Below are 14,167 nucleotides of genomic sequence, written 5' to 3'. Positions count from 1 at the left end.
CTTTATTAGACTTTTGTGTGCACATGCCCACACCATTTTTTTGATTATTCACAAATCGGCAGCATCTCTAATCTTAAGCAGACATTCAAACCTCTCACTTCTCACATAAAAGTTCAGCTTTTAGTCTTAGCAGCCTCTAAAAGTCTATATTACACTATATCTCTCTCTCTCCACTGAAATGCACTGTAATGAAATGGCTTTTTTGGATCAGAGTGAAATGGATTCTCATTTCAAGTTTTATAGACTCACAGTCCGCCAGAGGCTGAGTACAACTCTTTTCACCATATTGGCACTGCAACTTGTGCCATTTTATACTGACATGAAAATGTATTATAACTATCTATTGTACTTGTACTACCAGCCAACAGTCAAGTGCTGTTTTATTGTAAGTTGTGCCTACTGTATTATCCTTTTTGTCAGGAAAAGATTGCATTAAAGTATTGGAACAGGGAGGTGAGCCACTGGGGCACAGGGAACAAACACCTAATTCCCCGCCCTTGCTATATATCGGTCTAAAAAAAAAATAAATAGGTATAGCTGTGTATTGTAATGTTGAGCTGTCGTAGGAAATATGACTTCCCCTTTAAGCATGAAACCCCACAATATTCCTAATGGCACATGTTCTACCTTCCCAACTGTCGTATTCTCCGAGGTGTTGTAAGCTGATGCAACATCAAACATCAGCAGTTGGAAGACACTCAACAATGAGAGGCAGTTCTCTGATCTCCCCAGATGTGATTTTTTAAAGAAATTTCAATAAGCCTCCAGTTAGTTTGTCTTGCATGTTCCCATTCATGTGCAGACTCTGGAATCCAACAGGACAGGTGCACTTCTTGTTCAGCCAAGGCCCCCTCTGAGATATTTCCTCCAAACAATCATTGCCCTGTTTTTTGGATGCCACGTGTCAGTTTTCCGACATTACATAAGGGAGTTGAACACAGTTGACTGGGCCCGGTTTAAACAAGGACCGTCTGCAGCTCCCCCGGCCTTCAGTGTTTAAATAAACCCCTTCCTCTCCCACGGACTGACTGCACATACGTGTTCTCTGAATTACTCTCACAGTGAATGCCCCGGTTTCTCCTTTTTCATTACATTTCCACAGAGCGGTTCCTCCCTCTCCTTCCCCTTCCCCTGCTCTGCTTCTCAGTGTCTCCTGTGCTTTTCCCCTCCACTGGTCCTGAGAGTGGCCAATAGAGCTAATGCCTTTGGCCCTGGGATAGGGGGTGGGGGGGCGAGTTAATGAAAAGCAGCTCGGGAACAATGCTCACCTGGCTAAGTAAGAAAAAAAGAGCCTGAGAGGAAACATGAAGACAGGTGTGATGGCATTAGTGTGCGAAAGCATGGGAACGTCACATGGACAGACTGAATGAACAACACAAACACGACTGAGTGAAACTCGCCGTACTGATGAATCTTACCAGATGTTGCGGTGCCAGCTGTGCTCAGGCAGCCAGGCGTCGCCGACCGTCCGTCGCTACCCAGCTGTCCCCACGGCGACGTGGGAGCGGGGCCGACAGAGACTGAAACCACACAAGCCTTCTAGAGCGGAACAAACAGGGCTTACAGAGCCGCTGAGCAGCCAAGCTCGCATTCCCCGCACCACGTTAGTGGCTCACTCGCTTTCACAGGGTTTGTGGGCCGGAAAATATGGGTTTATGTTTGCACATATAACATTTGGCAGCAGGGAGGCATTCAAATCCAATTACTGTGAATGCTATTTGCATGAGTTACTGTTTTAGCAGTGGATCTGATCCAGAGACTTTTTTGTCAGAAGAACAAGTTTATTGCACTCTGTGCCTGAATAGTCATTTGTCATGCTAAAATGATATTTAACACTGTCAAATTTAATCCATTATAATTATGAATAGCACCCTGGCTTAGCACCTATTATCACCTATGTAGCTTCACGGAGAGGGCAGTTTTAATTGTGAACCTTTATTGCCAAAAACAAACCCTCAGCTTCTGAAACACACACAACTCCCGCCCACCAATCAGTCACAATAAAATCCAGTTGACTCCATCCCACCACACACAGTCAGGACACATTCAATCCCACACCCAGTAAGTAAGAGGGCAGTGCATTAAGAAATGATGAGTCTCCACACAGAGGTGGGCCACCTCCTGAGTCAGGAGCCACAATTTGGTGGAGCGGTGCAGATTCTCTGCTGTGGTCTGTCGGTCAGGCCAGGTAGGGCAGGGCAGCAGCCCTGGTTTCCACACACAGGTCAGAGCCGCCTGGCTACTTTCCACATTGCACTCATTCTCTCAGTGTCCTATTCCCGCTGCTGATGGAGCAGGGGTCAAAGATGAGTTCATGGGGAGTGAAAATAACTCTCCTTGGTCTCACTGGCTGTGTTACACTTGCTACAGAGCACTTCTGTGCTTTCTCTTAGCGTCTTATTGGAATATATATATATATATATATATAATGAAAGTTGTGTTGGTTCAATTTGTTTTTCAAAATTTACCTTAATGTAAATATAAGAACACCAGCTGGCTTTTTATAATCTTTTTATAATGACCAATGACTAAAATTGGAAGATATATAATGAATTTTACACCGCTACAGTTTTGTGATATGTGCTATATCCGTAGCGCTTTGCACTGGTTGGCCTAAGGGTGGCACTGCAGTGTTTGTTCATTTTACTAATTGGATTGTGGTGGGGGGGGAAAAGAGTGATCATGGCCTAAGGTTAGGTGTGTGCTACATCATTTGTTCACACATTAATGTGTCCCGCACAATGCACCACTGATTTTTAACAAAAGTTGACCACTTCAAAGTTATAACTAAGGCAATTAGAAGCCCTACCTACCCGGAGAAAAACCCACGCAGACACGGGGAGAACATGCACACTCCATGCCGAGAGGCCCTGGTGGGTTTATTGGTCCGGCTTCTTGCTGAGAGGGGACACTGCCTGTTAGTTTGTTGTTTATGTTTGACAGAATGTTTGAACTACTGAAGTATTCTGGTATCTCTATGAGTTCTAATAACATAAAGCCTGTATATCACAAGCTGCCGTCTCCAGATGTAAGCAGGTCAAATGTTTTATCTGATAAAGATGAAATGATATTACTGTATTGCTCAGAAGAGGAGCACGCCTTGCTTTTTCCCCCCTCCATTTGTCGGCATTATACACTTTCATGGTGCTGAATTGTTGTCGGGTTGCAATTTCTCAGGACTGTTTCAATTTTACCTCTGATACCGAGACAGGTGAATTGCAGGCAGACGGATGGCAAAATAGGGCCGCTCCGAAAAGAACATTGGCTGTTTTAAAGGGCTTATTTAAAGTATTAGGAGGTCTCACTCTGGGAGAGATTGAACGGGTTTGAAATGGCAAGACCTTGCAGTTTCATGGATTCATTATAACAGGCGGCACAACAGGGTGTACTGAAATAGGGGAGGTGTGTGTGTGTGTGTCCTGGGGGCTTTACTCTAAAATGGAAAACCTGCCTGGCTCACTTCCCCTCCTTCTGTTGTTATTGCTACAGCTCATCACAATATGTTATGTGCAATATGAGTTGTGACTTGAAACAGAAATGTAATACTTTAAGACTCTCATTTTTTTATTGCTCTAATTTAATCAGCCCCCAGCTTCCGCCGGGGAGTTTTAAGTTGATAGAGCAAACGGCTCTCCTCGTGCTGCCAGCCTGCCATGAATAACTTATCCGTGAAGTTCTCTTCAGCAAGGCAGCGCAATGGCCGACGGTGCAACATAATATTTTTTATGGACATTTCCCAAATGTAGGTTTGTGTAACCACTACCCTTCTTTAGGCCATCACTGTGGAAAACAAGGTGCTCTTAGTCCTATTACTGGATACATAACTGTAAAGTAAATACCTCACTTTTATTAATGATAAACATTTGCGGTGTCAAACAGGCTATGAAATGTCATGTTACCAACTTCGTTGATCCTGTTTATTTCAGTTTTATTTTCTTACTTATAATTTGACACGACTTTGAGTATTTTCCCTTGTGGGTTTACTGCTTGCATGTGTTGTAGCCCCCTCAGTATTTTACTTGGCAAGGTCACTTAAAGAACATATCTGTATTTATAGCACACATCCGCGAGCATACAGCTGCAGGGGAAGGTCAAAGGTCGCACAGATACAAACACCTGGGAGCTGCTCACTACTGTAGACTTGTTTACTGTTGAGGCTGCACCAGGGCAGTTAGGGGGGTCAGTGTCATGCCGAAGGGCATTTCGAGAAGACTTGATTAAGGAAGAGAAAGTGTAACACTTTGACATTTGTATTCCTTATTGTGGAGAAAGTCCAGTGGGATGTGAGACACTTGGAGTGTTGGGGGAACGGGGAGCTGAGGAGGTCCTTGTAACCGTGACTTTTCTTTCCACCCTCCTCCTACTCACCAGACTTTGACTTCAGCGTGCCAGGCTCCATGAAGCTCCACAATCTGATCTCCAAGCTGAAAAAGTGGATCAAGATCCTGGAGGCCAAGACCAAGCAGCTGCCGAAGTTCTTCCTCATCGAGGAGAAATGCCGCTTCCTCAGCAACTTCTCCGCGCAGACGGCGGAGGTGGAGATCCCCGGGGAATTCCTCATGCCCAAACCTACGCACTACTACATCAAGATTGCAAGGTACAGGACTTTTCTAGAGATGGAAGTCTGGGGCCAGTAAGCACAAGGGTGACATTGTAGATGTCCTAGTTTTACAATAGTTACTGTAAATGATTTCAAATGGAAGATGAATGTAACAGAATTACCTGCAGATATGAAGTATGGGTAAAATGCTTATTATCCTGTCCTGGTGAAACTGAAACCCTAAATGTCCTTATTTGACAAAAATTGGTAATTTTGAGCTCTGTAGAAGCACTGAATCCCGCAGGAGCAGTGAACCCACATCATTCCTCCCACACTGTTTACCACTTCAGTCCTGTCTCTCTGCAACTTTCTCCAGGTTCATGCCCAGGGTGGAAATTGTTCAGAAGCACAACACTGCAGCACGTCGCCTCTACATCCGCGGCCACAACGGCAAAATCTACCCTTACCTGGTGATGAACGACGCCTGCCTGACCGAGTCACGGCGAGAGGAGCGCGTCCTGCAGCTCCTGCGCCTCCTCAACCCCTGTCTGGAGAAGAGGAAGGAGACCACAAAGAGACACCTCTTCTTCACCGGTAGGAGCAGAGATAACTTATGCAGGAGGCTAGGGACCCAGGCTGAAGTTTTATCAAGGATTGAATTAGAAGCACATCTCTCCTCCTAGTTTTATGTTTTCTTATCTTTTGTAATTGCCATCATTTCGCATTTCAACAGCTTTTGATCAAGAAAGAAGGAAAGGTTCTTTCTTTTTTTTAACACCTTTTATCCACAGACAACTGTCGTCTCTGACCATCTCCTTTAATTTTCCCTTCTTTTTTCCCCTCTCTGACTCGCACACCGCACACAATTTCAACTGGCTTTCAAGCGCCATTTCCTCTCTAGTCATCCCCTTGTGGTTAGCCTCCGCCCAGATGTTTGCCCACTCTCCATATATGCACTTGATTGGTTTGTGTAAGGGGAAAATACAGAAGCTGGTATTGATTTGATTTGGTGTGTATGAAAATGTTTAGTCTGCTTTGACTGGACAAACCTTGCGCAGCCTTTCACCTTCTCTGACCCTGCTTGGTGTTGACCAGCCTTCAGTGCAGCTGTTTCCCATCCCCAGAGTATTTTAGTTGTAGGTTGAAAACTTGACTGTTCGTTAGCAAGTGCAGCCAAATGTTGATAACATGACTTTGTTTCCCCCTCTTGTTACCTCCTTCCTTCTATCCTACCTTCTCCTCTTCCTTTTTTGGGGTTTCCCCCCACATCCCAATTTCCTCCCCATCTCTGTCCCGCCTGTATCCTGTCATCTTCCTCTTCCTCCACCTCTCCAGTGCCCCGAGTGGTGGCAGTGTCGCCTCAGATGCGGCTAGTGGAGGACAACCCTTCGTCTCTGTCACTGGTGGAAATCTACAAACAGCGCTGTGCCAAGAAGGGCATCGAGCATGACAACCCCATCTCCCGATATTACGAACGCCTGGCCACTGTACAGGCCAGAGGCACACAGGCCAGTCACCAGGTATGGAGACAATCATACAAATATATACAATGATATGAAAGGAAGGCTTTTATCAGTGTCCTGAAACCATAAACAACTTAGACAAACGGCTGTATTTTTCAGATGGCCGACTATCAATCAAAAAGGCCTGTTGCTCAATTTCAATTTTTTATGTTTTTGGTTGCATAGCTTTTGTTCAACGGAGACTCTTTTGGTTGGCATACCTGCCTCCTCTGAAATGGATTTCCATTTTTACAATGGTTCACCACAGAGAAAAATGGAGCCTTTGCATTCTTCAGTACAGACCCCTGACACATTTATCGTTGATATTTCAGATAGCCAGAGAGTTATGTGCTCTCGGGTTGTCTACTTTTGGCCTCTGGAATAAGAAAGTTCACCCAACGATTGTGTTGAATCATATTTTACTACTGCTGTTGTGTGTTTAGTTAAAAAGTAAAATTAGGGGGGCGGGGTCTATGGCATTGAATAAAACCTACCCTGAATACGAAGCCCAATAAGGGCTCATCTACCACTGCATATCTAACCTTTGCCCCCTCTACAACCAGGTGCTACGGGACATCCTGAAGGAGGTGCAGGGGAACATGGTGCCTCGCAGCATGCTGAAGGAGTGGGCCCTCCACACCTTCCCCAATGCCACTGATTACTGGACCTTCCGGAAGATGTTCACCATCCAGCTGGCCCTCATCGGTCTGGCTGAATTCATGCTTCACCTCAACAGGCTCAACCCCGAGATGCTGCAGATAGCGCAGGTAGGAGACGCAAACAAACAGAAGCACGTCAGAAGCGTGTCCATCAAGGGCAAGTGGGATCCATGTGACAGGGGCTAATTCAGTAGATATACACCGTCGTAGATGCATTAAGAGATCACCATTACCCTCTCCATATCTGGCCATGTGAAATACCATTCTCTCCCCTGTGACATTCACGCTCGGCCTATCAGTTAGCCGGTAGCTGTCAATGCGAGGGATGTTTTGACAGAATGTTATATTCAGTTCCTCTGCTCTACAGCTATGAAAGACGTTTCAATTTTGAAGAGGCCGTGTTTGTGTGCAGACGCGCGCCTCCTAGTCCACATGCATCTGTCTGGTGCTCAGCATCCACAGGCAGCTTTCCTTAAAGTCATTATTAAAGATGATTGTGTCAGTTGGCCACCCCTCCCCTCTGATCCTAATCTGCCTTTGCTGACAGCCGTTCCTCTGGGCAGCTAAGCGCTGGTATTAAGCCCCCTCTCTCTGCCTGTTCCACTCGGCAGATCCCATTAGACACAGGAGGATTACGGTGCGGGGATTGTACGCGCGCGCACACACACACACACACACACACACACAAACACACATACAAAGAGAGAGAAAGGGCAAGGGCAGGACAGGACATCACAGCACCCTGCCTAAACAGAAACCTTATTTTCCATTAAGCTGGCCCTGGTGGAACTGAGTGATGCTGAGAAGAGCCTGCTTTGTTTTGTTATTTCAGTTAACAGATGTTATTCTTTCAACACCGAGAATCTCTTGAATCGCCTCGTGGAACAGTTTCTGTATCTGCTCGGATATCTTTTGACAATCACGCAGCGTCTTGTCATTTCTCACTGTCAACTTCGCAACCCTGAGTCACTGCATGTGACGCACTACGGTTGCGTCACACCAGCGCCTAAATTAAACTGTCGCCGGCCACTAGTCCGTCCATTTAGCATTCTGAGCGCCGCCTCCACGTCCAACTTTCTGCAGGCATATCGGAGCCACCTGGGGATTGCTTGCGTCTCAGCCCGCTGCCTCGAGGCCCTCTCCGCTGGGGCCTGGAGGAGCAAATGACAGTAGGGGAGAGGGTGGGAGAGAAAGAGGCAAGACGGGGGATGAGAGGAAGCACGGGCTGGAATGAAATGCTCTGCTATAAAGCTGTCAGAGCCACTCACCTTTTCATATAAGGGAGCTTATCTTCCCTGGAATGGCTGCTTGTGTTGCGGCCCTCTCGCACATAAATGCAGGCTTAAGGATGAAACTGCTGTATATATTCAAGTCAGCGGGGAGCGACGGGGGAGCGGGGGGGTGGGTGGGAGTGAATTGAGGATTAAAGATGTTCTGCTGCTGATAGTTTGACATGTTACTGTGTCTGGGGCAACGCAGATCGATAACTGCAGCCACTCGGCATGTGAGAGATTGTTTTCTTACCTAGCATCTCTGGAGAAGTGTCAGAAAAGTGTGGGAAGGAATATTTATAGATTTAAATAGACTTGGGTTGTTGTTGTTTTCGTTTGTTTTTTGAGCTGTGACTAACGCTTTAATTTTTTTTTTAAAGATAATTTTTTTGGGGCTTTTTCCGCCTTTAATTTGACAGGACAGCTAGGTGAGAAAGGGGAGAGAGGGGGGGGGGAAGCGGGATGTGAGAGCCCACCTCACAAATCCTGTGCTCGTTCATAAGATAAACTCTGTTCTCTGTTTCTCCAGGACACGGGGAAACTCAATGTCTCCTACTTCCGCTTCGACATCAACGATGCCACGGGCGACCTGGACGCCAATCGTCCCGTTCCGTTCCGCCTGACGCCAAATATCTCCGAGTTCCTGACCACCATCGGCGTCTCTGGCCCTCTCACCGCGTCCATGATTGCCGTGGCACGATGCTTCGCACAGCCAAACTTCAAGGTGATCTGTCTGCAAGAGTTGATACAGATTAAAGATTGAATATGTTCAGTGTTGAGACATTTGATGTCAGGTAAAGAGTTTTAACCATCGTGACACTTGAGCCTTTTTATGATTTTAGCTTCAATCAGGCTCGAACAAATAAAATACGATTTGGATTTCTGTAATAACCCTGCTTGAAACAAATAGTTTCTCCAGATATTGTTTTTTGCACTCGAACTTAGTGACTTGCCTTCTTGGTTTGTCTAAGGCCCAACCAAATAAAAACAGTCAGATTTCTGTGTAATGTATCTGCTGCAGGGCAGTAATGACAGGCGTGTGGTGTCTATGTATAGCTCCAGCTCATACTTAAAGTTTGACTGATGTGCGGGGAGCAGGAATGTTTTAAAATGCAAATACACAAAACACTCGACCACGTGAACTAGTTGAGGACCGGTGCCAGAGGCCAGTGTTTCCTCGTGGTCAAAGAAAATGGCCGTTTTTCCAAGGAACTCAACAACACGCAACAATCATCCACTCAAATATAGTGTAGCTTTAGGCCGCTTAAACATTCTAGTGCCTGGTGAAACCATATAAACACTTAAGCTAAGGGCAGGGATCGGCCTATTTGGGTGACTGTGGTCGGTGTTGCGGCCCTGTCGTGGATCGACACCTCTGTAATTGGAGTTTCATGTGTATGTTTGAGATCGGGCATGGCTTCATATAATCTGAGGTTTTTATCATGCGTCATTGCTCCCGTTCCCCTGACGGACATGGACACATGGCGAGGAGGAGAACATTGACACATGAGCAACTGTAACACTTGATCTTCCATTTTGGTTACAACAGTGGAGTTTTGCCTAAATTTAAAAACAACTAAAAAATAACCATACAACCTCAAGTTCTACATCTATGCTTTTGACCTAAGCCCAGGGTTTCCACATAGGGTAGAAATCGTAATTAAAGAACTCCGGACAGTTGTCCGAGATCAACACTGTCCTTAAAGCCCCAGTGTGTAATTTTTTGTAATTTTCTGGCGGCATCTGGTGGTAAAGTTGCAAACCGCAAACAACTGAGTATCCGAAAGGGGACACTTTATGGTGGCGCACCACCAATTCCATTTCCGTTTTCCGGCATCGGTGAAAATTCAACGTGAATGCGATTTATTTTGGACTGTTTTGTGCAACCATTTTCAACACGACGTAGCAAACATGGTGAATTACACCGTAGTCGGGTCCACCTCATGTTACTATATGTAACTCATTCAAAGTTGACGAAAAAACATCGGTGACTATACATATATGAACACTTAGTTATGGACAATATATTCAATTTCTGTGAAGAAGTTCTTCTAAATATTACACACTGTAGCTTCAATAATGCTTCTACAACATCCATTTGTGAAAGTCTTAATTCCCCCGGTGTCTTGACAGGTGGATGGCATCCTGAAGGCCGTCCTCCGAGATGAGATCATCGCGTGGCACAAGAAGACCCAGGAGGACACGTCCATGCCGCTGTCCCCGGCCGGCCAGCCAGAGAACATGGACTCCCAGCAGCTCGTCTCGCTGGTCCAAAAGGCCGTCACGGCCATCATGACCCGCCTCCACAACCTGGCGCAGTTCGAGGGAGGGGAGAGTAAAGTCAACACCCTGGTGGCTGCGGCAAACAGCCTGGACAATCTGTGTCGTATGGATCCCGCATGGCACCCGTGGCTCTGAGACACCAGAGGAGTGCGAGACAGAGAGAGGAGGTGATACTCGGTGGAGGATGGGCTGTGACGCGGGGGCGAGGAAGGGTCTTATTGTTCACTTTTAGAACACGTTAACTGAAACGGTGTCAATGTGAAACCAAGGCTGGACCGAAAGAATCTTCTTGTGAAAACATTGTTCGTCCTTCAACTTCTATTTATTTTTATAACTAAATGACACGGAGTCTTGTCTGAAACCAGTCGCTCTGTGTTTGATATGACAAGGAGACTGTACAAATATTGGTGGAGGTATCATAATGAGCCAATCACTCAAGCTAACGGGAATTTTTTTTTATATTTAAGAGATGGAAAAATCCTTTTCCATGCTTTAGCTGCATCTGTGTTGTAGTTCACCTGCACGCAGTGCTTACTCTGAAAACATTTTTAAAAATCAGGCGATCCTAACAAACGTGTATTTTTTATTTAAACAGATAAATATGTTGCTTCTTTTCTCTCCCTGCCGAATGAGGAATTTAGTTGTCCTGTGAATAACAGATTTTGTTCTTTATTATTTTTTTATTTTTTTACCCACTGACAATGTCTGACAAGTCCAAAAGCCATTTGACTTTATATTTGTTCAGTCTTTCCACCAGTCCTGTTGCGACAAAGTCAAACCTCAGGGTGGAATGGACACTATCATAACCTAGAACTGCTGCAATGCAAATATCATTCCCGAGCTGGCTGTGTATATGCATTTGTACCTTTTTGTAAAGGTGCAAAGCCTTTTCCAACAGAAGCATTATCTCTTGCCTTGTAAATTAGCATTTTGTTTTAATAAAATGCTGTTTTTTAATACAGATGCTGTTTGCTGCATTTCTCTACACTTTCAACCAATGAATCTAAAGAATCAATTTCAGCCCTACTCATAATTACCATAAAGAAAAACTCTGTTAGTTTTCTTTCTGAGTCGCCTGTTTCAGTTTTGAAACTGCAATAATAATCAGTAATCCCCATCTGCGCTCCTCGTCTACTGCATCACTGTCACAGCCATAATCACCCTGAAGGACACACTCCTGGATATTATTGCGGCAATAACTCATGCTGTGAAATGGCTCCAGACAAAACCGCTCGCTGACGCTCAAAAGTCTACTGCTGCACATCCTCACGGTTCACAGTTAGCAGACGTTTATGGAGAGGCATTTCAGCGCAGCGGTGTCGAATCAAAGTGCGACTCTGCCTCGTGGAGGTACAATAACCTTGTGGTCATTCCCTCCTCCTGGTTAGAAAGTCCTGTGGAGGTGTGCTCGGTCGCTCGTCTCCTCCCCAGTGCTTGATTAATGCGTGCCAGTAGATCTCCGAGTGGGCTTGCCTCGCTTGACTTATACACACTGTCAGCTGGCCCGCCTGCACTCATAAACAAAGGTTATATCTCTGTTCGCCTCTATGCAATCCACATACACGATCTCTGCCTCTAAACATGTTTACACGCCATCTCTCACATTTCTCTTCCTCCGTGAGCTGCAGAAGAAAACACTTTTGTCTAAAAGCTAGTTTCCAGCACTCAACATATTTTTTTTCCTCTTGGTAAGCATCTATGTTTGTGTTGTGTGTACTCTTTTCAGTTGGTTTTGTCTGTGGTTGTTTAGTTTTTTAAGTGCTCAAGTAAATATGGATTGGGGTTGTGTGTACAAATGCTTGATTATTTTTTTTTTTTAGTGGAAATGCCTGAAAGTTAGAAGAGATTTCAAGTTGCCTGGTTACCTGTTTTGTACTCGCAGTGTCTTTATTCGGCAAATTTCCAACAAAGGATAATGTTACTGTACCTTTGTCAAGTGTCTTTCCAGAGTTGGCATCATCGAACTAGTGTGGATGCATCAAATGGGAACCATGAATATCTGAAGACACCTTCATGACAGTCCACACAACAGTTGTTGACAGTCACTGGATAGGTGAAAGCCTAGAGAGACGCGCATTGGCTGCAGGTCCCGGGGTCACAGGCTGGGGAAATGTCTTCTGTAACAAGAAATAATATTCATGTCAAGAAGGGACGAAACATGATGGAGGGATTCAGGTCCTCGGTAAATGGAGACGGAGACAGGCACGCACCCAGGCCGTTTACTCCTTTGGAGCGATTGTGTTTGAAGTTGCCGGTGCCCTCTTTTGGCACAGGCATCCATTTCACGCCTCAGGTGTCAGTTCTGATTTGAGAGAGATCAGGTGAAATATGAAATTCACAAGGGCAGAACACACGGACACATGAGCAGAGGCGACGACTGCAGCAAACCCCACCTCGATCTTTCTTTCCTCCTCTGTGCCTGATGTGAGTGGACTGGAGGCGAGGGCGTCGCCACTTCCCCAACCCCCCCCCCCCCCTCCTTTTCTCTCAGCTACCATGAGACGAGTGCAGGTGATTGATGTGCTCCGGTGGGAGCGGAGGCGTTAGAGCCTGGATCATCGGCAGCCCTGGCACAGAGCAGAGATCTCGGAGGACACACCAAAGCAGGAATACACATGGCCTCATTGTGAAATCTTCCTCATCCCCTCCCCACCACTCCATTGTAAGGAGCCGGGGGGGAGTAGGCAGTGCAATGTAAACTTACAGTAGACATGTGCATACTGTACGCTCCTCTGAGTGTAAAGAGAACAGAGGATAAAAGCACTTAACAAACTCCCTCATCCACTTTTTTCCCCTCTTCACAATTCATCGTTCAAGAACACGACTCTCTTTTTCTGTTTTCACAGCCAGCATCCAATTACGCTTGCCATTGTAACGGCCTTGTAGCGCAGTAGCGGGAGAAGGCTCTTTTGTTTCTTTATGTAAACAAACAGTATTAATCAAATAATGACTGTGCGCTGATCTCTCGTCTGGGAGGCGGCACATCTCACATCGAGCAGCTGAGGATTTGTTTTGTTGCTCATTGAAGGAGGCCCCATTAGGACTTCTAATGACATTTCCACTCAGAGGAGTTGAGCTCATTAGTTGTGTCTAAAATCTGCCATTATGATTTTAATTGCCCGAGCTGTACACACAACAGAATGGGAAGCAGTCAAAGTCACACACCCCCCACCGCCCCCCTCGTTGACAGTGACGAAGCAGCACATCAACATGCTGATTACATTTGTACGGATGTCATTTGTACACCAGTCCCTATGCTAAGCTCGCCCGCAGCTTTGTATGTGACAGGTGTTGAACGCTGGATATTGAATATGTCTCAGGACTGCACCTGGAATCTAAGTGCTTCTGCTGGAATTCATTTCCGAGGAGCATTCACTACAACTACTTCAGCTCTGATGAGACCTTTAATAGTCAGCCATGGCTTTTGTCATTGACATGGCCCACAGCAACAGAGGCCAAGGAATGACTCTCCTCCTCGGGATTGTCCCGATCAGAACAAGCAGAGAGCTGTGCATCCCCCCCCCCCCCCCCCCCCCCCAGCCTCCTCCCCACTCCCCGCCTTCCATCCGACCAGCCCGGCATCCTCAGCACTCTTGCTCTCCTCTGCGGCCAACCGCGTGATTTAATTTGTTTGGTAATATCAGGATTGGCATGTTCAGCCCAGCTTCACTCCAAAGTGAAATTGGACAAGGGCATTGGAGCCTCACCATGTAGAGCTGCCTCACCTTGACAGCTGCTTGAGTGGGCAGCGGATTGCTGCGGAGTGGAGGAGGGAGGAGGAGGCGGAGGAGGAGGGAGGAAGGATGTACCTGAGAGGAAGGCAGACACCAATTCACTCCTCTCTTTTCCACAGGGGGAATTTTTTTTGTGTCAGGAAGGGAGCCCGCGACCAAGACGGAAGCCGTTTAAAGT

General features: G+C 46.1%; 1 protein-coding gene across 1 annotated transcript in view; it reads left to right on the top strand.

The window, feature by feature from the left end:
* The window catches only part of LOC118287471 (transformation/transcription domain-associated protein), a 76,307-nt gene extending 65,091 nt beyond the window's left edge, over nucleotides 1-11,216 (top strand). The window contains exons 67-72 of the mRNA XM_035612707.2: nucleotides 4,372-4,597; nucleotides 4,917-5,134; nucleotides 5,876-6,060; nucleotides 6,606-6,809; nucleotides 8,502-8,696; nucleotides 10,106-11,216. Coding sequence (XP_035468600.2) covers nucleotides 4,372-4,597; nucleotides 4,917-5,134; nucleotides 5,876-6,060; nucleotides 6,606-6,809; nucleotides 8,502-8,696; nucleotides 10,106-10,390 — 1,313 coding nt within the window. The 3' untranslated portion in view covers nucleotides 10,391-11,216. The remainder of the gene's footprint in view (nucleotides 1-4,371; nucleotides 4,598-4,916; nucleotides 5,135-5,875; nucleotides 6,061-6,605; nucleotides 6,810-8,501; nucleotides 8,697-10,105) is intronic.
* Nucleotides 11,217-14,167: the final 2,951 nt, after the last annotated feature.

The sequence above is a fragment of the Scophthalmus maximus genome, chromosome 16 (genome assembly GCF_022379125.1).
Source record: "Scophthalmus maximus strain ysfricsl-2021 chromosome 16, ASM2237912v1, whole genome shotgun sequence".
NCBI classification, from domain to species: domain Eukaryota; kingdom Metazoa; phylum Chordata; class Actinopteri; order Pleuronectiformes; family Scophthalmidae; genus Scophthalmus; species Scophthalmus maximus.
This window is presented reverse-complemented; position numbering and strand designations above follow the sequence as displayed.